This window comes from Wyeomyia smithii, chromosome 1 (genome assembly GCF_029784165.1).
Source record: "Wyeomyia smithii strain HCP4-BCI-WySm-NY-G18 chromosome 1, ASM2978416v1, whole genome shotgun sequence".
NCBI classification, from domain to species: Eukaryota; Metazoa; Arthropoda; class Insecta; order Diptera; family Culicidae; genus Wyeomyia; species Wyeomyia smithii.
In genome coordinates this window covers 123,597,689-123,625,134 of record NC_073694.1, presented here as the reverse complement: position 1 = coordinate 123,625,134, position 27,446 = coordinate 123,597,689, and the positions used below count along the sequence as shown (strand labels likewise).

General features: G+C 37.3%; 2 protein-coding genes and 1 long non-coding RNA gene across 8 annotated transcripts; 2 read left to right on the top strand and 1 right to left on the bottom strand.

The window, feature by feature from the left end:
* Window positions 1–2,652: 2,652 nt before the first annotated feature.
* LOC129733297 (antigen LPMC-61-like) lies at window positions 2,653–6,106 on the top strand. The gene is made up of 2 exons (XM_055695068.1): window positions 2,653–2,704; window positions 5,687–6,106. The coding sequence occupies exon 2, from the start codon at window positions 5,753–5,755 to the stop codon at window positions 6,035–6,037; it is 285 nt and encodes a 94-aa protein (XP_055551043.1). The 5' UTR covers window positions 2,653–2,704; window positions 5,687–5,752; the 3' UTR covers window positions 6,038–6,106.
* Window positions 6,107–12,109: 6,003 nt separating this feature from the next.
* On the top strand, window positions 12,110–25,887 carry LOC129718279 (E3 SUMO-protein ligase ZBED1-like). 5 transcript variants are annotated; one of them, XM_055668896.1, is made up of 8 exons: window positions 12,110–12,383; window positions 13,796–13,868; window positions 17,754–17,870; window positions 21,885–22,050; window positions 22,342–22,594; window positions 24,299–25,007; window positions 25,217–25,389; window positions 25,457–25,887. In XM_055668896.1, exons 6-8 carry the CDS (start codon window positions 24,544–24,546, stop codon window positions 25,792–25,794), a joined length of 975 nt encoding a protein of 324 aa, XP_055524871.1. In that variant the 5' UTR covers window positions 12,110–12,383; window positions 13,796–13,868; window positions 17,754–17,870; window positions 21,885–22,050; window positions 22,342–22,594; window positions 24,299–24,543; the 3' UTR covers window positions 25,795–25,887. The 5 variants fall into 5 exon arrangements, with proteins under 5 accessions (XP_055524871.1, XP_055524873.1, XP_055524870.1 ...); XM_055668898.1 differs by lacking the exons at window positions 13,796–13,868; window positions 17,754–17,870 and having other exon boundaries at window positions 21,918–22,050; XM_055668895.1 differs by lacking the exons at window positions 13,796–13,868; window positions 17,754–17,870.
* LOC129718285 (uncharacterized) lies at window positions 23,748–25,800 on the bottom strand. Of its 2 annotated transcripts, none has more exons than XR_008726844.1 (3): window positions 25,193–25,800; window positions 25,029–25,127; window positions 23,748–23,954 (listed from the first exon to the last, which is right to left on the bottom strand). It is a non-coding gene; the product is annotated as an uncharacterized LOC129718285 (long non-coding RNA). The 2 variants fall into 2 exon arrangements; XR_008726845.1 differs by having other exon boundaries at window positions 25,568–25,800.
* Window positions 25,888–27,446: the final 1,559 nt, after the last annotated feature.

Here is a 27,446-nt window from a genome sequence, read left to right as displayed (position 1 = left end):
AACGACGGAGCGACTTCCGGTGATTTCGGTAATCATAGCTTTTTTTTATTGAGTTTCCTTGACAATAGCGTTCTTGTCTGCGTTCGCCGTATGCACTCTTATTAGAGTATTGCGAATAATGATATTAATGTGACCAAAGCAACGATGTTTGCGTTCGTAATACACTCTCATTAGGGCTACACAAATAATGTTTCTATAGCAACTGATTCGAAATCGAAACTTAATTCCCCTGCGGCACTGTTCTGCGCGTCTCTCCCACAGATTGTATGCTTCACTGTAAACTAAATGCGTCGAACGAGGTACGATCGGTATACGGGTCCAGAGTTTAAACCGGCACGAAAAAAAAACAGAATGACAGCTGAGTGGGATGAAAGCAGAGATGCCAGATATACAGACAAATCTGTATTATACAGACTCTCTGTGTTGCACACTTAATTTATCACGGCAAACTTCCCAACAGCTGATCGAACTCGGCGAATTTTTTAGAATTGTCAGCAATACATTCTCGAAAAAAATAACATTGAAAAAATCTTAAAAGTTGCTGTAATTATACAGCAACCATGATTATACCATGATTAACTTTGTTTTTTATTGTAAATACATCAATTTTACATTAAATATCATTGTCCAGAACAATAAAGAACATCGTTTTTGTCATTTTTACCATGAAAAAGGGGGGTCGTTATGTATCTTAACAGCATTTTTCCCATACATTTAAAAGTCACTGACAATGTTTTTCATGGTAAAATTATTGTCGGTGGTAGATTCAACAACAAAAAAGTTAAAGGGTATGTGCTTGAGTGCACAAACGTAGGCTTGACGTGGGACTATTGTGGGTGTAAAGATTCAATTCTGCCTTAGCCATAGTATATAACACACACCAAACGTAAAATACCATACACAACAATCCATGAATAAAAAAAAAACACACACACGATACTCACATACACATACGATACTCACACACACACGATACTCACACACACACACGATACTCACACACACACACACGATACTCACACACACACGCGCTACTCACACACACACACGCTACTCACACACACACACACACACACACACACACACACACACACACACACACACACACACACACACACACACACGCTACTCACACACACACACGCTACTCACACACACACACGCTACTCACACACACACTACAAAAAACATTGTCCGTTTGCTGTTCTCACCGCAAAATACATCGTAAATTTTTTTCGGGTTTCGACGGACATTCAGCAAATATATCGATCTACCGTAAACCAGATTTCGTTTACCGAAGCTCCTGAAAATTCTGCCGAAAATTTGTAGGACATTTCGGTGAATTTAACAGCTGTTGAGATCTCGGTAATAAAATCTAAGTGCGTATTGCACAGATTTTTCAAAAACACACTGTCACACGCGTGTTTTGATGCAGAAGTTTTTAGTTTTGCGTTAAATCGCTAAAAGACGCTAATCGTACACATATTAGTGCACTTTACACTATGAAAGTCGTATGGAAAATTAGGCCAACAAATTGCTGTCAAAATTCCTGCATCGATTGCGAAGAGCTTATTTTCTTTTGCTGGCATGAAGGTTAATTTATTTCTACGCTAATTGTGTGTCTTGATTACAAATAGTATTTTACAGTACCGAGCAACCCAAACAAACCGAATTTAGCGTGCGTGACTCAGCTATCACGAAGCTCTAAGAAATCAATTTTGAGTAGTTTTTCGTTCAATAAAGTAACATCTACTCAATTTTAGAGTAGCAATTAACTAGCGTGTGTAAATGAACTCAAAAACTTGCTCATACCGTGCTGCCATTTCTTTTTAAACTTATGGATGTTCGAAAAAAAAAACTAGCAGCTCGGGCAAATTCGAATGCAAAGTATTCGCGGCCATTTTGGTAACGGTAATGCAAACCAGGTGAAAAGTTGGTCGTGTTCGTTGCAAAAAATTGTAAAAAGGACTTGAAATCGAAAGATGCCGCCAAAACACAAATCATCGGATGTAAGTATATACCTTTATACTTATTTATGTTTTATTTAGGATATTTAGTACTAGCTGAATATACTCGTCCTTGCTCGTGTAAAAATTTCTGCTTTTTCTACTTTTTTTTCAATTTCAAAAATTAATCGTTATTTCAGTTACAAACTTGTTTATATGCCACATTTCGTTTCTCCATCAGGAGCTAAAATGAATAAATTTGCAGGTGAGCCTACCCTCGAGCAAACGATATAATTGACCATAGAAAAAAAACTGATCCTAAATCTACTCCACATTGTTTAGTGGATTTGTGTATTTGTGGTCCCCGTGGCTCTGTGGTTAGCGATGTCGGTCGGCTAGCTCCCCACACGGTTATGATAGCGGGTTCGATTCCCGATCGAGTCAAGGAACTTTTCGAGCTAGAAATTTTCTCGACTCAGCACTGGGGCACGGTGTATCGTTGTAATTATCCTACACATGCAAAATGTGCCAAAAACAGTATCGATAACGAATTCTCTCAACTATAATCTAGTTGATCGAGACCGCTATTAGTCCCAAGGCTAGTGTGCGATATTGTTTTGTTATTGTTTAATGGATTGTACTGTGATTACATACATACATATCTGGAGTACCGCCTAACCTATATTTATTTTTTTTTTCTCTTTCAGTTTTGTCCACGATGTAAGGCAAAGGCCAGGCCTCCACCGGAGAAAGTAAATGTGAGTTTTCATAGTTTTAAATTTTCAAACCTTTTTTATATCATGTTTTATATTTCCGGCCTAGAGGTGGGAAAAATAGTTCACTACATTGAGCGGATCATAGCGATTCCGCTCACTAAAGTGAACTAGTTCAAAAGAGTCAGTTCTTTGGAAGGACGAAATCTATTGATCGCTCTCAGAACTGGTTCTTCCGAAGAATTGGCTCTCTTGATCAGCTCGCAGGCAATCCACTCGTGATCAAATACTTTCTTTTGAAGAACTGACTCTTCAGATCAGTTCGTGAACGGATTGCCCACCTCTAGTTTCCGCGGATGAAACCGAAACCTAAAATGTATACCTGACACTTTTCAACAATGTTAGAAATTTGTAATTTTAATTATTAGGTTTGTTTGTTTTCACAATTAGGACTTATTATTCGTAGATTCAAACCTACTTGCCAAATAAAGGAAATAAAGTTACAGCTAACTCAATTCATAACTTATTAACTATAAATAGAGCTTATCGTAGCAATTGAGGATTGCAACGATTTTTGTCGAAAGTTAATAAAGTCGTTACAAATTTTATTTTCATATTATGTCACCCACCCCCCTCCCGCCCTTCAAAAATCTTGAATATTGGAATGGGAAGAAAAAAAAGCTCAAACCGTTTTTTATTTCATTGATTTTCCGACAGCATAAATGCCTAATTTAGCAACAAACAAGTTAGGTGACAGCGAGAGTGTCGTCGAAAGGCAGGCGAAATAAATAATAATAATAATAAAGTGTTATTTTTTTACATTTATTTGAGTGCAAGTTACAAATGTCATAACTGCACAGTCCCAAGTGCTTAACCTTGTCAGACCAACTTAAAATAACCCCATTCATCTTGACAACATGATTATTGTGTGGCTTGAGGAAAAAAGCCCTGGTTTCACGAGTTGTTGCTTGCTTGGCGCGGTGCAACAAGAAATAGATAGACGATCTGCTTTTCCGAATTCTTAAAACGGTCACTTTATTCGCACGAAGTATGAACCGTTTTTAATTCCTGCATGTGTAGGATTAAGTTTTAATTTTAGGGTTAAGTTTTAACTAGAAATACAATTATCTAACGTTTTAGTGCTTCGAATCTATTTTCTGTCTCTGTAGGTCGTTTCTCCTGTCGGTAGTTTCTTCCACTTTGCTCGCTATCTATATATTAAATTAATTGGTAAGAAAATCCATGTGCATAAATTTAACCTCGATTCTCACCGTTAATCAATCTGCCGTACTAATACACTTATTTTCACAAGTATTAAGGTTTATTTTTTAGAAATGTATTATTAAACTGTTAACGAATGTGAATTTCCCTTCACCTGAATTTAAGCACAATTTTCAATGTAAATCTTCCGAAATATAAAATCTTTTAGCTCGTCACGTTATAAAGGTAGCTCAATGTTTACAAATCGTCTAGTAGATACACTGACGTTTCTGTCGTTTTCTCTTTATCTCGGCGTACTGTCCTGTCATTATGATGTCTTCTATACATATGTGATCTATGGGGAGGTGCTTGCAGATACTGGAGGCTCCGATGACACGAGGAAAAATTATCAATTGAGTTTTAGAAGCATTGGAAGAGATTTTCCACCTCTGCAAGTAGGAAGAGAATATATTTAAACTTTTCTGCAATCGACTGCATATGACACGAAGATTTTTCCTTCTACATTTCGTGAAGTTTCATTAGTAATAACTTGCATTTCTTGCTCAGGCAACATATCAAATACGTTTTCGCTGCACACACTCGAATTGTCCGAAAGAGAAATCTCTCTCTCTCTCGTAGTGATGTGTGATTCTTTTTCAAATTCAAAAGTAGGTAGACTGATGTGAGATAACTTTTAGGTAGTCTTTAAAAGACACTCTGACAAAACACAAATTTTGAAAATATATGCAATCGAAGCAACCAAAAACACGTCCGATCTGTAGGACAGTTCAAGACGCACTGAGGGGTAAACACATTATATGCATTTCAAAATAGCTTATTTTTCAATTTTTTTTTTTTTTTGATAAATATTAGTAAATAATGAGTATGTGTGTCCAATCACAAATGGTGACTTCTCAACACTGTTAGAAATTTGTAATTTTAATTGTTAGGATTTGTTTGCTTTCGCAATTAGGACTTATCATTCGTAGGGATTTAAACCTACTTGTCAGAAAAGGGGAAGTAAACTTACAACTAACTTAATTGCTAACTTATTGGCTATAAAGAGAGCTTATCGTAGCAATTGAGGATTGCAACGATTTTTGTCGAAAATTGTTAATAATTTTATTTGACATAGCTTCTAATGGTTCAACACCAGTAAGTCTATGTAATTCGAGTGTACCAAACCAAGGAGGACGCTTCAAAATCATTTTCAGAATTTTATTCTGAATCCTTTGGAGCGTTTTCTTCCTTGTTGAACAGCAACTTGACCAGATCGGTACAGCATAAAGCATTGCTGGTCTAAAAATTTGTTTGTAAATCAAAAGTTTGTTCTTTAAACAAAGTTTAGAATTCCTGTTAATGAGAGGATATAAACATCTCGTATATTTGATGCACTTGGCTTGTATACTCTCAATGTGCTCTTTGAAAATAAGTTTTTGCTTATTTTTCAATTAATTTTTACATTATGGCACCCTACTAAAATAAAAGGTGACTCGCGTCGAAGAGAAAGAAAGAGAAAATGAGAGAGAGAGGAAAAATAAGAGAAAAATAAGGAGAGAGAGAAAGAGAGATAGAGAGTGAACGAAAGAGAGAGAAGGAGAGAGTGAGAGAAAGAGAGAATAGAAGAGAGTGTGTGAGAGAGAGTACGACTCAGCCCTCGAGGCTTTGGATCTATTTTGCATCTTTTCCACCGATTTTATGATCATTGTTCAATATTACAAAGACAATAGTATAACAAAGATAACAATCTGAAAAACATGTATTTCTTTTTACATTTCCATAATATACACACTCCTAAAACACTTTTATAATCCTTACTTTTTCAAGTACTGTGGCATATGTGGAGGACACCTCAAGGATGAAAAACCGTCAACAGCGCCACGGCGGCAGCGTATGCCAGCACCACACCAGCATGGTGCTTCAAATTGGCCACCAATAAATTGGCCACAAATGAATTGGCCACAAATGAATTGGCCACAACAACCACAACCCTGGTTCGATGCGTTGACCAATCTGCAGCAACAACAAATCAGGCTCCAAAAACAACTGCAGCAACAACAGCGGCTGCAGCAACAACAACAGCGAATGCAACAACAACAGCTGCGGCAGCAACAACAGCAACTGCAGCAACAACAGGAAGCAGAAGAGCAGAAGGAAAATCCACAAGAGGAGCAATAAAAACGATATAAAATAAAAAACGATATAAAATAAAAAACGATATAAAATAAAAAACGATATAAAATAAAAAGCGTTAAAACGATATAAAATAAAAAACAAAATAAACAAAAACTATTTTTGTCTTAGTTAATTTTCTGCAAAAACGCTATCCGAAAGATTCCTGTTCTTTGTTCTTTGAGTAAGCTTTAGGCTTAGCTGACTAAGTTTTTCATGAATGGCGGTATTGAATAGTTTATATTGAAAGTTCCAGAACTCGACTCTGACCCTGTTTTGGAGGAAACCATTTGGCATGGTGACGGGGTAGGGTCTATAGAACGTGTCTAACATAGTGGCGTTGATGTGTTTTTCCATGTTTCATATAAAAGTTTTTAGATAACTTTCTCATGTATGGTGGTGTTAAATCGTTCATATTGAAAGTTTCAGAACTCGGCTCTGACCCTGTTTTGGAGGAAACCATTTGGCATGGTAACGCTGTAGCACAGAACGGAAGGTCAACTTCAGGTATATGATCGAACAGAAAGTGCACACAAAAAGGACTGAAAAATGACAATTGAATTTTCTGTGCTCTCGGGCAATATATATTTGTCGTATACGTTTATGCCGCTTTGCCAGTGGTATAATGTGGCATAATTTATTCGATGTTTTGAATTGACGGTTATTTCAACAGTTTAACCCGTTTAATACAATCTATTAGGTTCGATGCAAAAACGTTTTGGAAAAAATCGCAATTATTCACATTTGTGGAGTTTGTCATATTAGAATAGTGTAACGAAGGTATTGTAATCGACAAATGTTGATTTGAAACACGAACCACAATTAATGTTATTGAAAAATCGTGCGTTTTAGACCGTTAATGTTGCAATTCTTCCATTTACAATTGTACCATGTGTTATAGACGGTTATTTTTGAAAATTGTTAGAATATAAAATGCAGCTCGTTAGTTTTTTTTCAACTCAAGACAGTACTTTGAGTTTTTAAAAATCATGGCACAGATGGATTTTTTAACGCAAATTCTCCGAATATTTATAATAAATGAATCACATCTTTATTCGGAAATGAAATTTATAAACTAGTTTCATCCTCTTATTAGATTATATAAAATGTTTGCCGATGACTAGTTTCATCCTCTTATTAGATTATATAAAATGTTTTGCCGATTGACTCTAGTCCATTCTGGAGAATATAGATTTTCTACTCATTGATGCGACATGCGACATGCCATTTAAATAAAAATAAGTAGAATACGGTTAAGTAAATCCACGTTAGTTTCTAGGGCAACGAATAATGCGATTGTAAAAGGTACCGGTTTCATTGTGCAGTCTTTTTTTTTGAAATCTGATAAAAATCTAATCGTGATTCGAATAAATGCGCTCGAGCAGGCAGAAGTCTGTAAAAATCTGCACACATTTTGAGAAAGTCATAGGGAAAAAAATGTAGTTAACCATCCCGCATAATCAATAACCATAAAACGTGCCTAACAACTAGTTCGGGATATAGTTTCGACTGTATGGGGTATCGTAAAACCATATGGATTATCATCCGTTTATGGTTATTGATTATGCGGGATGGAGATTGAAAAAAAAGCACATACCTGCGAATCAAAACAAATCAGCGTTTTGCTGACAAATCTGGTATCCCTGCTGACAACCGAAAGTGACAACCTTACAGAACACTAAAAAAGGATCTCAAGAGGTTCGTTTCAAGGGGTTTCGAAATGCGTCGTAACCTGAGATTACTCTGAAGTAATCAATGTCATTTTTTTCGAGTAATCAAAGGTAACCATCAACAATCAATGACAAATAAACTCAAGTACGAGAAGTCAAAATTTATTTTATTATTTATTCACTTTTCGGGTTTCTTGTATCATTTGAATGACGTTCAATTTTGACATAAGAGCGCTTTTTAGATGGATTAGAGCCCAACTAACAAACCCCCGACTAAGGAGCAACCGGTGAGCGAATCACCATTGTATATCAATAGTGCCTTACCCCTAGCGTTCGTTCATATATGGAAACATTCCTATAATACATAACGCGCTCAGGGGAGAGGTGGAGGAAAGGTATCCAGCGAAGTGTTACACTGCCACCATGCAAATTTGCGTTACTTAGTTGATGGGGGTTTTGAAAATTGCCAAATTTCACGTTACGTAATATACGAATATTCATTACGAGGACTCTAAACGAGATGGTAATTAGAGACTTGAAACAAAAGATGCGACTCTCACTTTATGTAACTCGTGTTAATAATCTGATTATTTTCACAGGAGTAGATTACTGAAAAACAACAAAGGAACAGTTCTACAATTATCTATGCCGGTATCTGAGTCAGCTGTTTTGAAGGATGCTAGGGGCAAGACACTGCGTAACCCAATAGGTGATTAGTAATCCTAACAAAAAGAAACAACCGGTGTCATCTTGCAGCCTAGATAGCTCAACCCAACGAGTGAAAGTCCTTTACTAGTTGGGCTACGAATTTAGTGCAACGAGCAAAATTCGATTGTATTCATTGTTACTAAGTGTTTATCGTTGCATTTTCAGACACTCCTCTAATTACATCAAAACTCTTTGAATTCATATTATCGTCGTTGTGATGTTGGTGTATAGAAACATAGTAAAACGGTATGTCAAAAGTACAATCGGCTATATTGCAAAAAAAAATGCCAAAGACTAAAGATGTTTATTAAAACAACCGATGACCAAAATTCATCGCATCTTATAATATACTATTTCGATGCATTCAAATTATAAATCCGGTAAAGCCACATACCTTGCTACTGATATTCATTTATTTTAGAAGCAATTCACAACTCGTGCCTACTTGTTGATCAAACCGTTTCACCGTGTCCTATACGCTATGGTTGGGAAGTTAATGTGATAAAAAAAATTGATAGATATTAATATATATATCGACCAATATCGTGTAATATTACCGAAATATTTTTCATGAAATAAAGTTGTCAAGCCCCTAGAAATAATGTGTTTTCCTTCTTACAGATGCTTAGCAGGGTTAACCTGTAATGTTTTCGCCTACAGATTTATACCAGTGTGTTTGATTGATTTTGATAAAAGTAGTATAAATTCTGTTTATTTTCCGTGTAAAAAGCGTTCTTTCCACCCCTAGGGAGCGCTGCAAAATTCACTGAGCACTTAGCAGTTTTCGTATCACAGATGATCTTCCGTTCTGTGGCTGTAGGGTCTATAGAACGTGTCTAACATAGTGGCGTTGATGTGTTTTTCCATGTTTCATATAAAAATTTTTAGATAACTTTCTCATGTATGGTGGTGTTAAATCGTTCATATTGAAAGTTTCAGAACTCAGCTCTGACCCTGTTTTGGAGGAAACAATTTGGCATGGTAACGCGGTAGGGTCTATAGAACGTGTCTAACATAGTGGCGTTGATGTGTTTTTCCATGTTTCATATAAAATTTTTTAGATAACTTTCTCATGTATGGTGGTGGTAAATCGTTCATATTGAAAGTTCCAGAGCTCGGCTTTGACCCTGTTCTGGAAAAAACCATTCGGCATGGTGACGGGGTAGGGTCTATAGAACGTGTCTAACATAGTGGCGTTGATGTGTTTTTCCATGTTTCATATAAAAATTTTCAAGCACAAAAAAATTGACCGGTGTTCCAGTTTACTCTAATGAATCGGTTCATATTGTAAGTAACAGAACTCGGCTCAGACCCTGTTTTGGAGGAAACCATTCGGCATGGTGACGGGATAGGGTCTATAGAACGTGTCTAACATAGTGGCGTTGATGTGTTTTTCCATGTTTCATATAAAAATTTTTAGATAACTTTCTCATGTATGGTGGTGTTGAATCGTTCATATTGAAAGTTTCAGAACTCGGCTCTGACCCTGTTTTGGAGGAAACCATTTGGCATGTTAACGCTGTAGGGTCTATAGAACGTGTCTAATATAGTGGCGTTGATGTGTTTTTCCATGTTTCATATAAAAATTTTTAGATAACTTTCTCATGTATGGTGGTGTTAAATCGTTCATATTGAAAGTTTCAGAACTCGGCTCTGACCCTGTTTTGGAGGAAACCATTTGGCATGGTAACGCTGTAGGGTCTATAGAACGTGTCTAATATAGTGGCGTTGATGTGTTTTTCCATGTTTCATATAAAAATTTTTAGATAACTTTCTCATGTATGGTGGTGTTAAATCGTTCATATTGAAAGTTTCAGAACTCGGCTCTGACCCTGTTTTGGAGGAAACCATTTGGCATGGTAACGCTGTAGGGTCTATAGAACGTGTCTAACATAGTGGCGTTGATGTGTTTTTCCATGTTTCATATAAAAATTTTTAGATAACTTTCTCATGTATGGTGGTGTTAAATCGTTCATATTGAAAGTTTCAGAACTCGGCTCTGACCCTGTTTTGGAGGAAACCATTTGGCACAATAACGCTGTAGGGTCTATAGAACGTGTCTAACATAGTGGCGTTGATGTGTTTTTCCATGTTTCATATAAAAATTTTTTAGATAACTTTCTCATGTATGGTGGTGTTAAATCGTTCATATTGAAAGTTTCAGAACTCGGCTCTGACCCTGTTTTGGAGGAAACAATTTGGCATGGTAACGCTGTAGGGTCTATAGAAAGTGTCTAACCTAGTGGCGTTGATGTGTTTTTCCATGTTTCATATACAAATTTTTAGATAACTTTCTCATGTATGGTGGTGTTAAATCGTTCATATTGAAAGTTTCAGAACTCGGCTCTGACCCTGTTTTGGAGGAAACCATTTGGCATGGTAACGCGGTAGGGTCTATAGAATGTATCTAATATAGTGGCGTCGATGTGTTTTTCCATGTTTCATATGAATTTTTTTAGATAACTTTTTCATGTATGGTGGTGTTAAATCGTTCATATTGAAGATTTCTGAACTCGGCTCTGACCCTGTTTTGGAGGAAACCATTTGGCATGGTGATGGGGTAGGGTCTATAGAATGTATCTAATATGGTGGAGTTGATGTGCAGTTTTAAATCTTGATTTAAAAAGCGGAGGACAACGATAGAAATTTTTTTTAAATCACCGTTTTACTCAGAAAATGCAGAGCTTTCAGATGATATTAAAAACTGATATAGCTAAACAACCCAATTACTTTTAGTTTTGCGGTTAACATAAGACATGATTTAAATAATTTCCATAGCTCGGCTCTGTCCCTTCTTACAAAACTATTATTTAAAATAGTTGTAGGCCAGGGAATGCAGATCATATCTAATTTGGTGACGTTGATGTGTTTTTACATGATTTATATAATATTTTTGGAATTACTTTCTATTAGAATTATTTTGCGTCCAAATTTAGTTCCTGTAGTTCAGCGGTTCTCAACCTTTTTTTGTGCGCATACCCCTTGGCGATATATTTCATATCGATTGTACCCCCTGGCTTGAAATGTTTTCGCAAAGTGGGAGAGAGTACCCAACAAGCAATTTTGTTGATTTACAGCTTAATAAGCTATTATTCAGTAGATTTCGATTGAACTATAGTTTAACAAGCCGTTATCCAACAAAATTGTTTGTTGGCTAGTGGTAGATCATGTTTTGGTAGTCTTGTTTAGGTTTCAAATTGAACTATGGTTTGTTTGATTGCTACAGTCATGTTTTAAGAGCAAGGTTGAAAAACAAATGAAGTATTTTAGAGAAAAATTGCTTTGTCCGCCATCACTGATTTTTCTTTCGTGTACCCCCTGAAGGCTTTCGAGTACCTCCAGAGGTACGCGTACCCCAGGTTGAGAACCGCTGCTGTAGTTCATACCTTTTGTCACTTTTGATGCACAAAAATACGGTTCGTATTTTTTTATTACAAATACTGTTTTTCTACAAAATTATTTCTAGACAGTTTAATTTCCCAAGTTTCCAACAGGTGGCGCTTTCGAAAAATCTATTTTGGTTCGTGTATCGGCTTTTCGCTTCAACCAATTTTTTGTGCTTGAATCGGTTCTTAGTGCATATCTGCCAGATGGCGCTTTATAATAATGCTGGTTCGTGTCTCGGCTTTTCGGGCTCAAAACGGTTTTGTGCTTGAAACGGTTTTTTGTGCGTAGCTTGACGCCGGTGTTAATCTCACTTTTTTCTTCTTCAAAATGGCGCTTCTTTCGGTTTGATTGCACGTTGGCAAACCAGTTGCGTGTTAATTTATTAGCCAATTTACATTTTGTTTTTATTTTTAATTTATTAGCCGATTTACATTTTATTTTTATATATTTGTAGAAATTTCAACACCAGCAAAAAAACAGTATCATGGACATCGTCATACAAAACAGGCAACATTAAATTTCACACAAACTACATTGAAATCAGGATTCTCCGAAACGGAAGCCCATAATGAAAATGAAACAATAACGTAAGTTTTTATAAGTTTTGTAATATCTTTTGACAAACTTGGATATTTTCACAAAAATCAGAAAATTGTTTCTGCATTGTCCCTCAGTTTTCTCTCGCTCTTTCTCTATCGTCGATAAGTATATTTTTGCAGTACTGTATAGTTATTGATTCGGTAATCATATGCTTAGGGCTGACCAGGTGTATAGTTTTCATATGGAAAGTATTGTTTTTTCGAACAACGACGGGTCCCGTCTTTTTGCCATTTTCTGTGTATTTTCTGAAAATCGTTCGCTTAAAATTTCAGTGAACAGTCGTGACAGCTGCAAACCATTGAGTGTGTGTATTTTCTAAACTGGAACATCAGTTAAGGTTACTGAGAAAAGTTAGTTCCTTTATCGGGGACTGTGCGGCTGGGAATAATATCCTTAATCGGAAATGGTATGTGAAAGTCAGGTACCGCGATCTCAAGTTGAGATCATGAGGGATGTTGACAAATGTTAGTCAAAATTACGCTCCTTCAAGTGACAAGTTCCACGACCGATTTCCAATAATCACACCATTGACTCTACTGCGCACAATTTTTATAATCAGCTAAATATTTATTTGTACAGAATTGAACAGGCTGAAATAAAGTATGTTTGTATGTACCGTCAGGTTTTTTGCGCGTTTTTTTTAATTACTGCCGTTTTTTACGAGATATGTATCCTTCGCGTAGAAAAACCTGACTGTATTACTGTGTATGGTAAACGGCTCATGTTAGTTCTGCGGATGAGTCTTATTTGGTTCTCTTGTCTTGTATCAAAAATAATACCTATGCCAAACAGTTTGTTAAAGGCAAGAAGCAAAAATAGTTTTTTTTTACTATTTTTACGCGTATTCAAAAATTAACGCTGGTTTTTCAAGGATTTAGGAGGTTAGGTGGTTATGCGTTGCCCCTCGGCAAAATTATTGGAGAGGCATAAAAGGTCTTTAAAGTGTTGGGTGGGAAAATCAAATTTAACTTCGAAAACTTTTCCACCACTCTGATTGCACATCAGATGCGCTGTACAGCGGGCTAGATGCGGCATTAGGCAGTTCACATTATGGCGCGTTCTGCGTTGCGAAGGCGATTCGCCTTGCTGTTGTTTAATGTACAGCTCCAAATAGGGCTGTACATTAACCTACGGCAAGGTGAATCGCCTTCGCATCGCAGAACGCGCCAGTATGTAAACAGCCTTATACGCATTGTGAGTAAGGCCCTGACTATGGCGGTTGCGAGCACGGCAGGGCAAATTGGCTCGCAGCGCCACTCGCATCCACCATGGCCAAGGCCTAAGGTAAAAAAGGTCGCAAATCGTAATTTTTTATTTGCAATTAGAACGGTCACACATACAATAATTATAACTTGACTTGAAATTTATAAACCTTTGTGTATCATTTCTGTTTTATTAGAACTGCAAAACGAAATCGTGGTAAACGGTCCGTTGTATGGAACTTTTTCGATAAAATTCAAAAAAATCATCGGGTAACGTTCAAATGCAAAATAAAAGGTTGCAATGCCGAACTCACATACACCGGCAACACTACAAATAGGCGTAGTCATTAGGGCGTCCCAGAATTGCACCAATTTTGGAATTCTGGGGCTCACCCTCTAAATGATAGAAAATGGTGTTACGCACATTTTTTAGTTCGGCAGCACCTCTGAAAAATGATGTTTTCAACTGGCCCCGATGATTTTTTTTTTAAATCGGGTTTTTTGTGTCATATCCAAAAAACATGTCTTATTATTTAACTTTCCATGAAACCTACTCCTTTTATATTTTTTACAGGTTCCTTAGGGTCCAAAATATTAGGAAAAAAATGGTTTCGGTTGGTTCATAGTCAATTAGTTTTGCTGTAATTTTTTTGCCCTTCGGAAAAGTGATTTTTCAAGCACACTACGACATTAGATCGTCAAAAGTGGGTATTGAACCCAAAGCTATCACCAACTCAATATTGTCAAAATATGGGAAATTTTACGAGGAAAAACTTTACCGAAGACAACATGGCTCTAAAAAAACGTGATTTCAAGTTATTCGTGATTTACTGTGAAATTAAAAGATTAGTTTTTATGTTTTCTTACACTTAGATGTTTTTGTGCCGTATCACATAGTTATAAATCGAACTAAACCTAACTTTTAAGAATTGTAAAGCAAACAAATAACAATAATAATTAGGATCAAAACTTAGGAACTAGGCAACACAAAAATCAAATAAAATTAGGATGATAAGTATCTAACAACTGAAGCTTTTGAAGAATTGATTTGATGTTTGCGGTTTTCTGCTACAACCATTAGCAGCTGATGTTTTTCTTGGTCTGTTCTAGGACCAAATTCATTATATTCTCCTGCTACTCCAAGGGCTCGTTCTGCAGGATCGTTGATGACTTTCAAGCTTTCACATTTCGATTTGGCATCAAGATAATCTTTTCTTAAGATCCAGGCCTTAGGATCGTTCTCGTTCAAGAAACTGCTATCAAGCCGCAGTATATCGAAAAATTGTAGTGACTTTTGCGTAACGTAATCTTCTAACTTTTTCGCTGGTGAAAATTTTTTCACTCTCGAAATATCGTTTTTACTGCTTTTCTTTTTTAGCCTTTGTACCATCTTTCTCTTCGAATTATCATCAACGTTATCATCGAAAAACGCCAGGCTAATATTGAGCTCCGACAGATACCATAAATGTTTTTCAAATTTTTGCGACGTTGATTTGCTCAGTTCTTTGTCAGGGTAGTTTTTCAAGCAATGCACGAACTTCAAATCGTTCAACGACGCATTCGTGGCAATTGGAGCTTCGTACCACCCTTTTATGTAAACCTTAACCACAAAAAGTACGAATCTCAGAAGTTGATTGCAATCCACAATAAACTGCTCTCGGAACAGAAACATTTTTAGACCGTAGATGGCTTTGGCCATCCATCTCGCATGGTGTAGTGCACCAGGACGACGAAATACAACTGGATCGCTATCTACGACGCACATTAATGAAAACTCGAGGAGCTCTGCGTAGTCCTCGCGTGCGAATGGTTGCAGCAACATTTTCTTGCAAAAAGCAACGATGTTTGCCTTTTCTTCCTCACTAATTGTACCTTTAAGAAACGAAGAATTGTTGTACTTTTTTATCTAAAACACTCAATTTATTCCTACCTTCAGCGAAACCAGCGTAACTATCCTTGTCCAATCTGTCCCATTCACTTCGGAAAGATTTAAACAAAGAGTCGTCTGGAGAAGTCGTTGTTTGCTTGAAACACGTTTTGTATGCCGCCATTAAAACCAATTCATATACGTGATGTCTACACGGAAAATCCAGCAACTTCCTTCCGAGCAATCTTTCCAGGTTAACAGCAGCTCCATTCTTCTTTCCAGAGTTCACACTAGTTGTGTCGAAGCATTTACCACCGATTTTGTCAAGTAAATTCCATCTTTCCAAGCTTTGGAAAACTGTCTCTGCTACCGTTTTCCCTGTCCCAGAGCTGATAAACGATGTACTGATAATTTGCTCAAGAGAATCAGTTCCAGTAACCACAACCGCTAGCTTTTCGGTCTTCCTTCTGTTAAAGATCATCTGCTTGGAGTCAAAGTGAACGACTAGAGCTTTGTTTCTTTGGAAGTTCTCTTGGATATTACCAACAATTTCTTGACGCGCCTAGAGCATTGAATAATAATGTAAAGTATAATATTTTAAATTATAGATTAGGCTACAAACCGCTTTGCGCTTTCTGTGAATAGTTGATTTACTTAAATTAAACTTTTTTGGGTCAAGACCATAAGCAACCGCTGTGGCTGCTAATACTCCAACTGCTTCTCGATTCGACACCCGAGCTCGGTCCAAATTTTCGACAACAGCATTCGTCAGCGGTTGTTGCCTCCTACTTCGACGAAGTGTCCTACTCGTATCATCTACGATAGCTTCTTCTACGTTTTCCTCCAAACTTTTTGTTTTTTTCTCAACTTTATTTTCGTCACACTGCTTGCGGACCAAGGGCACACTACTTGCGAAGCTGTTGGGAAACTCAATAAGAATTTTTCTAGCATTCGTTAGCGGTTGTTGCCTCCAACTTCGACGAAGTGCCCTATTCGTATCATCTACGATAGCTTCTCCTACGTTTTCCTCCAATCTTCTTGTTTTTTCTCAACTTTATTTTCGTCACATTGCTTGCGGACCAAGGGCACACTGCTTGCGAAGCTGTTGGGAAACTCAATAGGAATTTTTCTAGCCACCTGTTGGCTCCAGAACTCGTGCCGGGCAAAATCGTTAAGAAGATTCTCCGCGATGTGATTCACGCTAATATTGAAAAACTGATCAAAATGCTTCTTTCTTATCTTCACTTCCGGCAATGCTGCTGATTTTTTCTTCAAAAATGCCTTCCGCTGCCAACCTCCGACAAGCTTGGAAATCCGGCGAACAACGTTCCTTTTGAGCTGGTGCGGGAGACCAGCTTGATTCCAAACCGCCACAGCTTCGGTTGCCACGTTTTGAACACTTTGACCAACTGAATGATTTTGATTCTCATGCTGGTACCGAAAGTAGTTGATGATTTCCATTTCTGACCGCAAATGATTTCTGGGTAGGCTCTTCCTCGCTATCCCAGTTATGATATCCGACTTGAGATTCAATTTTGGCGACATAATGTTTTTTTTTCGTTCTGCGTTCAACGACAAACGACCGAAAACTGATGAAATGTTCAGTGGTTTTTCTCTTATATAGCCTTGAATGAAATTCCAGAAGCTTCGAACCACTTGAAACTAAGGATGTTACTAAGCAACAGTCCAATAAACATTATTTTACATCTTACTAGATCATTTGAACTCGACCAATTTGTCGTCAGATAACTCAGTTTTGTTTTTATTCGTTAGTAATTAAAATATAAACGATACATTCCACAGTAAATCACGAATAACTTAAAATGACGTTTCTTTAGACTCATACTGTCTTCGGCAAACTGTTTCCTCGTAAAATTTCCCATATTTTAACAATATTGAGCTGGTTATAGCTTTGGGTTCAATACCCACTTTTGACGATCGAATGTCGTAGTGTGCTTGAAAAATCACTTTTCCGAAGGGCAAAAAATTTACAGCAAAACTAATTGACTATGAACCAACCGAAACCATTTTTTTCCTAATATTTTGGACCCTAAGGAACCTGTAAAAAATATAAAAGGAGTAGGTTTCATGGAAAGTTAAATGACAAGACATGTTTTTTGGATATGACACAAAAAACCCGATTTTTTTTTAAAAATCGTCGGGGCCAGTTGAAAACATCATTTTTCAGAGGTGCTGCCGAACTAAAAAATGTGCGTAACACCATTTTCTATCATTTGGAGGGTGAGCCCCCAGAATTTCTGACTTGGTGCAATTCTGGGACACCCTAGTAGTCATATGCAGCTGCACCACCCCAAAGAACTGCGTGCTGCGGAATCCGGAGCTTCACTGTCGTTGTCGGATTCAAGTAAGAGCGACGAACTGCAAGTTGGAAGCCACAACAACAAGTAAGAGTTTTTTTGCCAATCAAATCAAATTCATGCATAACATTGGTCAACACAGGTGCACTCTTAAAGCTCAAACCGAAAGATTATAGCCTTTCCTGTGAATTTTGGTGTCCCTAGCTATTACCGTTTTTTTCAGAGATTCAAATGAGTTTTCTCGCAAAAAACAATATAACACGCCAGCATGTAGAGCTAATAGCGGTCTCGATCAACTGTATTAATTGAGAGAATTCGTTACCGAAATTGTTTTTAGCACATTTTGCATATGTAGGATAAGTACAACGATACCCCGTGCCCCAGCGATAAGAGAAAATTTCCAGCTCGAGAAGATCCTCGACCTGATCGGGAATTGAACCCGATATTACTTCCGTGTGGGAGAGCTAGCCGATCGACATCACTAACCACAGAGCCACGGGAACAGTTTCATCGTAAACAACGTTAAAGCGACGAACCCGGCAAGCAATTTTTATACGACACTCTCACGTAAGTTAACGCACCAAAATTCGCAGGAATGGTTGAATAGCTATAATCTTTCATTTTTTCCGCTTTGAGCTTTTGAAATGCACTATTTTTCGTTTTGTCGACCAGATTAAAATCTTTCTAAGTATACTAAGATCTTTTTCTACGTGCTTTATTTTTACGCGCTTTTCTTTCTAACGCGCTACGTATCCCCCCGCCCTTAGAGTAGTTATATATATTTTTTTCATCTACTATCAAACTGAAGACATTAAATAAAATGTACTTATAAAAAATAAACATTTTATTTTCAGAATTGATTCAATAGTAAATAAACAAAACCGCCAACTTTCATTGCGTAAAGTCATATCAAAGTAGCTATGGTACCACTAAGTTGAATATCGATGTGTTAATAAATGTTTCCCATCCCTAATTTTCACTTTCTTTGTCAAGTCGTTGCCGTGTCAAAATGATCACCAACTTGACCTTGACATTGGTAATATAGTTTTAACTGTTATTGATGTTGCTGTAAAAGTGAGGGTAACTTGCTGAAGCTAATAAATGTTCAATGCAAGAGATTCTAAAAGTTATACAGCGCTCTTCGACTCGATATTAAAAAAGAAATGCTATTTATGCATTAGTTTAAGTTTTCGTACAAAAATTATAGACCCTTATTTTTTTTCTTTTATAGCTTTTGAGCAAATGTTTTCTTAAGACATTTTTATTGACGATGATCGATTATCCTGATTAAGACTAGCTGACATTTTGCATCAGATATGCTTATAATTTTTAACTATCGAGGCTTTGAATTCATGGAACTCTGCCATTTTCTTTATTTGATAGATAATTTTTAATTATCGAGCTTAGATAATTTTAAATTATCGAGGCTTTGAATTCATGGAACTCTGCCATTTTCTTTATTTGAAAGATAATTTTTACGCTGATAAGTAAGAATTGTATACAAAGTAAATAAGTTCAAATAGGTTAACTCATCTTCGGGCTTTATACGATACAAATCACGCTCAAAAACAATTAACGTTTGTTCAAAAATAACAAACCAATCAAATAATTCCCAGTTTACTATCAGTGTCGCGAGATAGAATTGTAGTGTCTAGTTTTATTATCGACTATGCCAGTTCGAACATCTTTGAATTCGTGTATTTAATTTAATATTGTCTGTCATTTTGAATATTCTTACTAATTTATTTAACTTCATACTGTTATTTAAGTTAAACTATTTTAATTACGGTATATTGTACTACAGACTAACAGACATAACACTTCGAACAATAAAATCATCGTTCGGATTATACCAGTACTCTACGATAGTAACACTAGCTCTGCTGCCGTGTTCGCGCTGCGGAAGGCGCTACCTCCTTCCTTATTGTGGGTTTCGTGCGGCACTGGCACAGCTCGAGGTTCGTGGTTCCAAGAAAGGCGGGATTGAAAAATTAGCGAGAATTGTCTTTACCGCATCCACGAGGACTATTAGCAAGTTAGAACTTCTTTTTAGCATCTATAAAGCATGTTTTCCATTTGAATTCGAATTTGAACACATCAGCTGGATTCTTTGTGAAATAAAACTTGACCGTAAGTGGCATCGTTTTACATAGAAAGTTCGAAATGGGAAAATTTTGAATTGTGCCGGTGTTGCACGAAATCGACAATATTCGCGCCTGACTTTAAAGACGTGGCCGGCACCGTTGTGGATATGGAAGGTCGGGTCATTTAATGATGCACAGTGAGAAGGAATTACCACTCCCAGTCGTTCTTTCAGTTGATTCATTGTGCATCTTGAGTGGCTCGGACTCATCGCGGAGTGGCGACCATCGATGTGTGCAGTCTAAGCTAAGCTAGATGCACCAAGCTTTGCCATTTTTCTATCTTTCCAACAGGATCACACCCATTATAAGGTAATGAGTAACTCATTTTAGTAATGAGCCAACATTACGCATAGTATGCCTCGAATTCATCATCTACCACGGTTTTGCACGGTCAGACGGTCAGGCGTCAAGTAGGGTTTTATCAGCAAAACATGTTCTCATCTCGAGAGCAATGGTGTGGTTAGTGGAAGTTGGGAGTATGGTGCAGTGTTAATACATGAAATCTTCATGTATTAATATTCACACGAAATCTTCATATATTAATATTCACATTTTTGATTTTTCTAGCTTTTGGGCTGTTTATGTTTTGTATACTATGTTCCAATAATGACTAGGTCGGCATTTTGTTAACAAACTTAAGACCATGTATTGGTCAATATGGAAATTTATATTTTCAAATTATTAAGGCTTTGTATGCATGAAACTTTGCCAATTTTTCTATTTATTAGGCAACATTCGCATCGACAACCAAGAGAGAATCGGCGTGAAATGTCGTGTCCCCGATTGTCTGCGTCGGTAGGAGGGAATAGAGCAGTCGTGCATAGTGCTTCGATGTAAACCGCGTTTCTGGCTCGGGAGAATTTCACTTATATGAACGTTTTCAGAATATAGTGATTTCGAAGGCTATGCCCAGATACTTGTTTAAGTTTCACTGTGACTGTTTAACCGATGATTTCGTCCGGTCGATAAATATCGCGATTAACGAAAACGCGATGTATACCCTCCAAAGAATCGCGTAGGCGGACGTGCATTCGTTTCTTTGAGAGTACTCGGGATTGACAAATAGCTGATGGCTACGAGTAGCAAAGACTACATCGTGGGCGTTGTACGCAGAGGATCGCGACGTTTTGCAAGAAATATACTCATGGTTCGTTTTCGTAATAAGCGTGCAACATTGTTATATTCTGTTTTTCAGGCGTGTTTTTCGCGGGAACGTATCGATTTTTTAGAGCAGACAAAGTGTATACGAGAAACGTCGTTGATCGATCTGTTATGTACAAATCAACCGGACGATCGAACCCCTAGAGACTCCACGTCGACACCTTCTTGAGGTCGAATTATCTACAGATAGATCAACAACGCGCAATTGATTTCCAGTATTCTCTCGTACGATTTATTGTTGCGGTGTTACATTGTCAAACTGAATAAGTTCGAATCGCATTATGGATATCGTGGCGGATATAATGAACCTGTTCGCGCGATACTTGTTCTAAAGAACCCGACACTCGAAAACAGCGCATCGTTTACCAATACGAATCCTGCTGTGTACCTTGCCCTTTCTCCAACATCCCAGTGATTTCTCGTGGAAGTGCAGAGGTGTTCTCGGCTTCCAATAAGCGAGTATCACGTCAACATTTTCCTATACAAATTCCTTTTTTGACCTGCATTCGGATGCGGCCGGCGCTGGTATTGCCTAATACAAAGATTAAGGTCGCCAGTTTTTACACATTGAGGATGTATGTTGGTCCCAAGCATCATCCGTTGGTTCTCTGTGTAATTACAGCTGATCTGGCAATAACGGAGTAGCAACCGCGGGCGGTCAATCATGCTCATGCTCATGCTCAAAACCGCCAACTTTCATTGCGGAAGTACATAAAACGCAGTGGAGCTGCGTATATTTCGTCGTCTAACAAAAAGTTGGAGTTGGACAGGGCACTGACTAGGTTTATAATTAAAGATATTCAACCATTGTCTATTGTTGACGACACAGGGTTTGCCGACTTTGTTCGAACCCTCGATCCCCGTTATCCGATGCCCAGCAGAAGGCATCTTCGGGATGTATTACTCGATAAAGCTTACAACAATACTGTAGGACACATTTACGATATTTTGAGGCCTATCAAGTGAGTATATTTCTTGTGAATAATTTCCACGAATTTAACAGTACAGTTCACACTCAAGTTTTACACGTTTTTTTACGACGATTTTCTACAAAACGCGGTTTCTGATAACGATCGAAACGCTGTAGTTTTTTTATAACGCATAATTTTTCAAATAAAATCGGAGTTTGATCACTATCGCGATTCAATGTAGTTTTTACAGCGTTAGTATTTCCCGTATCAAAAAGACTTGAGTGTTTTCTGTTATGTCGGTGATCGAATCAAATGCAATTTTTTAATGTACATTATATTCAGATTCATTGCAATAACCTTCGATGGCTGGACGAGCCGTACAACGCAGAGCTACTTGGTTATTACGGCTCATTTTTTGCTGGACAGTGGGCTAGCAGTTGTGACTCTAGCTGTTCAACCAATACAATCACGGGCAACCAGCAAAAATTTGAAAGCTTTGGTTAACAGCGTTCTCAGTAAGTTTCCTGGTGTCAGCGTTATGTGCGCGGTAACGGACTGTGGATCGAATATGATACAGACATGTGAATTGCTAAAGGTAACGGCTTCAATCTCTGAATTCTAATATTTTATCTACAAACTATATCAAATAACTTTATTTAATTGTTGTTCACGTGAATGCAGTGCTGTTTCGAATTCATCGCGTACTAAAAAAAGTTTCCGTGAATATAACAGACTGGTTGTTGGATGAAATGTTAGAAATCAGTGTTTTTTGTTGGACAATGTTCTGACAATAAATACTGTTTTTCATCTTTTCACCAAATCCACAGTTTCGTAAGATTCACGACTTTTTTAGTAGGTAATGAAATTTAAACAGCACAATAATACCGAGTGCACACTGCACGTTTCGAAAAAAAATCTCCTATATCACCATTACTAGCTGACCCGGCAAATTTCATCATTTTTTTAAATTTAATTATTTCATACATTTTTCCATGTACTTCCAAAGATTTACCTTGCGGTTCATTTATAGTCTGCAAATGCATGACGAATCGACGATGCGTTTAAACTCTAAAGACAAATTGTTTAAAATGATTGGTTTCATCGGAATGAGAACATCTTCGTCCTAGAATTTGTCTTAGAGTATCGTTGTTTTCAGATGCTCTACGTTAAATCCGGCCTGCTTCAGATTTCGAAGCATGTTTCGTTGGATAGTTGATTACTTTTTCGTGATTATTCGTACAATTTACTGATTTTTTCGCACAATATGTTAATTTCCATGAGATCCGCTTTTTAAGATACACTAAGGTCGCTTTTTACGCGTTTTTTTTACGCGGGTTTTTTTTACGCGGATTCCGGAATTTACGCGGTTTTTTACGTGGATTCCTGAATTTACGCGGTTTTTTTACGCGGATTCCGGACTTTACGCGGTTTTTTTTACGCGGATTCCGGAATTTACGCGGTTTTTTTACGCGGCACGTATCCCCCGCGTAACAAGCGACTTTAGTGTAATATTCATATCGTCGGCATCTTTGTTTTCGCCGCCCAACATTTCAAGTGCACTCAATCATGGGACACATGCTCATGAGTGATATTCGGGAACACATTTGTAATGAGTTTTTCTTTAGTCCATTATCAATGGTAGAAACGGAATCAATCAAACATAAATCTCGATAATTGTTCCGACAAAATTTCGGTAGTGGTTATTCCTATTAGATCACATGCGGGTGATGTTCATTAAAACGCTCGTGTGCTGTTGGTTCTAGACGAAATTTAGTTTATTTTCCCTTTCAACTTAAGCTATGCGCTTAGCGATGACCGGCAGCATCAGCATAAAGTGTTCGATGGTACGACTTCAGTACAGTCACTTCAAACCTACGTCTGCACATCCGCTGTTTATAGAACTTATTGAACACCTCATGCCACACATCGCGCAGCTATCGAAGCCATCCTCCTTACTGCAAAAGATACAAGAATTTTGATTTGTTGGGACCAGGAACCCCGTTGGGCACGTAAGGATGCTTTTTTGTCGGGCGCATAACGGTCAAGTCTGGTTGAGAAGAAAAATGATGACAATTCGTGATCACTGGTGTCGTGTTTTTTCATCCCTAGCTGTGTTTGTTGATAACATTCAAATTTTCCTTTATTATTGATATTTCTATTATTTCCATCATTTTTGTTATTCTTGGTTGAATACTCAATGCTCATGCTCATGCCCATTATTGTTATTCTTGGATGAATAAATAAATAAATAATTTATGTCAACTATATTTCTATGATTTTTGGCTGTGTATAATTCCAGATGAGGAATATGCCATGTGCTGCGCATAAGATACGGCGCATCGTTGTGATTGCCATTGCGAAAACGGAATCGTTTTTAGATGCAAAGAAGGAAGAAAATTTGCTCGAAGTTCTTTTTTCGATGACGAATATGACGCCATAACGCATAATGAGTCTGTGTCAGTGTATGCTGTGATTGCAAAACTTAAAAAAATTGCCACTTTTTTCCACCATAGTTCGTCTGCCAATAGGCTTCTCGAACAGGAAATGGCGAAGAGAGGACAACAGCCAATGAAATTGATGCAGCCGTGTAAAACACGCTGGAACTCATTATTCTATTTGCTTGAAAGCGCACAAAAAATTGGAGATCCATTATATCAAGTACTTTACCAATGTGACAAATGGGAGCTAAAACTCAATCCGGCGGAAGAGCATTTGATACCCCAAATATTACGTATTTTGAAGCCTTTCGTTACGGCAACGACAAAATTGAGTGGAGACTCGTACCCCACTATCAATTTGGTTATTCCAACTACAAAGCAAATTTTGGTGGATCTAGAGAATTTGCAGCGAACCGAAGAAAATGACCTGTTTGAAGCAGGAGACACGATTAAAGTTACGGGAGACGAATGTGTCAAAATTGAAAGTCGAGACGCGCTTCGATTTTTGGAAGACATACAAACTCTAACTAAAGAGCGAATGATGGAGTATGAAATACGCACAATCACTGGGTGAGTTAGAAGCATAATTACCACATTATTAAGAAACTCTGACTAGCTAGTAGTTGTTTGCTTCTGTTTGGCTTCTGTTAGTAAGTTTTCACCAATAGACAATCATTATTTAGAAACCACCTAAAAAATAAAAAAGTTTAAATTTCTATTAATAAGAATATTATCTTATTTTGCCTGAGAATAACCTGATATTTTCTCTTTTGTTTCAGAATCAGCACGATACTAGACCCAAGGTTTAAGAAACATGCGTTCGTTTCAGAGGGGAACTATAGGACAATGGCAGAACGATTAAAAGAAGAGCTAAAAGCAGAAATTGTTGCGGCTAATACTCGAATGCGTGCAGAGCGATCTGATATTTCAATATCTCGCCCCACTAAGAAAGGTAAAATTGTAAAGCTCACGTGCTGGTAGTTTTCAATTTCTAATTGTTTTTTTTTTTTCATTTATAGGCGAATATACATTTTTAGATGAGGTGAGAACCCGAACATATACCGATTCCACTATACACACCACTGCCCAGGCAATTGTGCACCTAAATAACTATATGAAAGAACCCTTACTGGGAGAACAAGATGACGTTCTTGCGTATTGGACAAATTATAAAGCTTGCGATCCTTTGCGTGACATTGTCTTGAGATATTTGATTGTCCCTGCATCATCCGTTCCTTCTGAAAGAGTCAACTCAACTGCTGGGAACACGATCACTGACAAACGTGCTAGGCTGTCGCCAAGCTTGGCGGAACGGTTAATATTTCTAAACGAAAATTTCAAGTTTTTAAAGTTGTAGAAGCATGATCAGTCAAAATTGCGCTGGTTTTAATTTTAATATGTTAAGAAAATCAAATTTTCTTTTAAATAAACAACCTTGTTATGTCTTTCATCTAAATTTTTATATGTTGAATATCACATTAATTCCGTCAAATGGGCGTGTTCTCTTGTTCGACAAAAAACACCTAATTTCACTGTCTTATTTTCACATTTACCCATCGAAATGACAAGACAAGCTATCATACGAATGACTCGTTACCTATTAATCACTAACACTTAGCCTGTCTTTAGCAATAAAAATAATAAATAAGTTGGTGAGATATTTTTACGAAATTCCCCTGGTTTTGCATCGTTTTATTTCTGCTGTGGAAAGACAAAGCGAAGCACAGTACGAAAGGCCATTCTGAGTATTGACATAATGGTTCAGATATTAAACTAATCATCGATAGCGCATCTGCATTGTTCATCACGTTAAAAACTGCAAATTTTTTGAGCATCTAGAAAGCATTTTATTTGTTATATCACGAAAAATGAATGAAACTATTTTTACATTGCAACATAAACTAAAACTTTGCTAAATGTCTAAATTCGGTAAAGGAGGCAAAGTTCCGTTCGTCTCGCGCTGGTCTCCGATTCCCGGTAGGCTGCATTCACCGTCTGCTGCGGGAGAGAAACTGTGCCGGACGCGTTGGTGCTGGTGCTCCCGTATGTCTGGCAGCATAGATGCAATATTTGGTTGTTGAAGCTTTGTTGAAGATGGTCCGAATTATTTCGCGTCATCTACAATTGGTCATACGTAACGACGGGGAGTTGAGCAAACTTCTGTCCGGTGTCATTATTGCACAAGGAGGAGTTCAGCCAACATTCAAGTTGTTTTGTAGCCCAAGAAGCCGAACAAGAAGGCCTGAACCAATGTCACCATCTAACGAATAACAATAACTTTGATGAACTTGCAATGAGTAGATTGCTTGATCTTACTGTTTCACTGTAACGAGAAAAACAAAAATTCGGATATATCAACACTTCACCATTTTTGACACTTTTATAAAACAGTTTTCCTATATCACAGAACAGATATGCAACTTCGAACAAAACTCTGCAGCAAATCGGTGCCCAAGCTTTCGCATTCATTTTTTGCTGTTCCATCCTACATTGATTTTACAGTGCATCGCTCGAACAGTTCGCTCCAATAGTTTGAACATGTACCAAAAAACTATTTTTTTTTGCTTTAATGACCAGGCAAAAAGGTGATCTTGAATAGTTGAATCTATCAAAATCAAGTTAAGACAGGATCGCATTCAAGAGATCTTTAAAGTGGAAATTCAGTAACAATTCACAATCAACGTCAATGAAACATATTAAACTAAAAATCTTTCAACCATTCAAACATTGTCTAACGAATTTTCTTGGATCGTACACCTCACGACTGCTAAAACTATTTTAACCTGTTAGTTGAATATTTTCGTTGGACTTGGAAACCGAATTTCACAATCAACGACAACATTTATGTCTCGTACCGTTTTTTATACCTAACATTGCTAGAAATGCATATCAGACGCGCTGTACAAGCACTGCTTACTTCATTAGGTACAATGTAAAAATTGATTGTCGTTAGTCAAGATATTCAGTTTTCAACTTGGGCAACAATGAAATTCATTAAAAAGATATCTA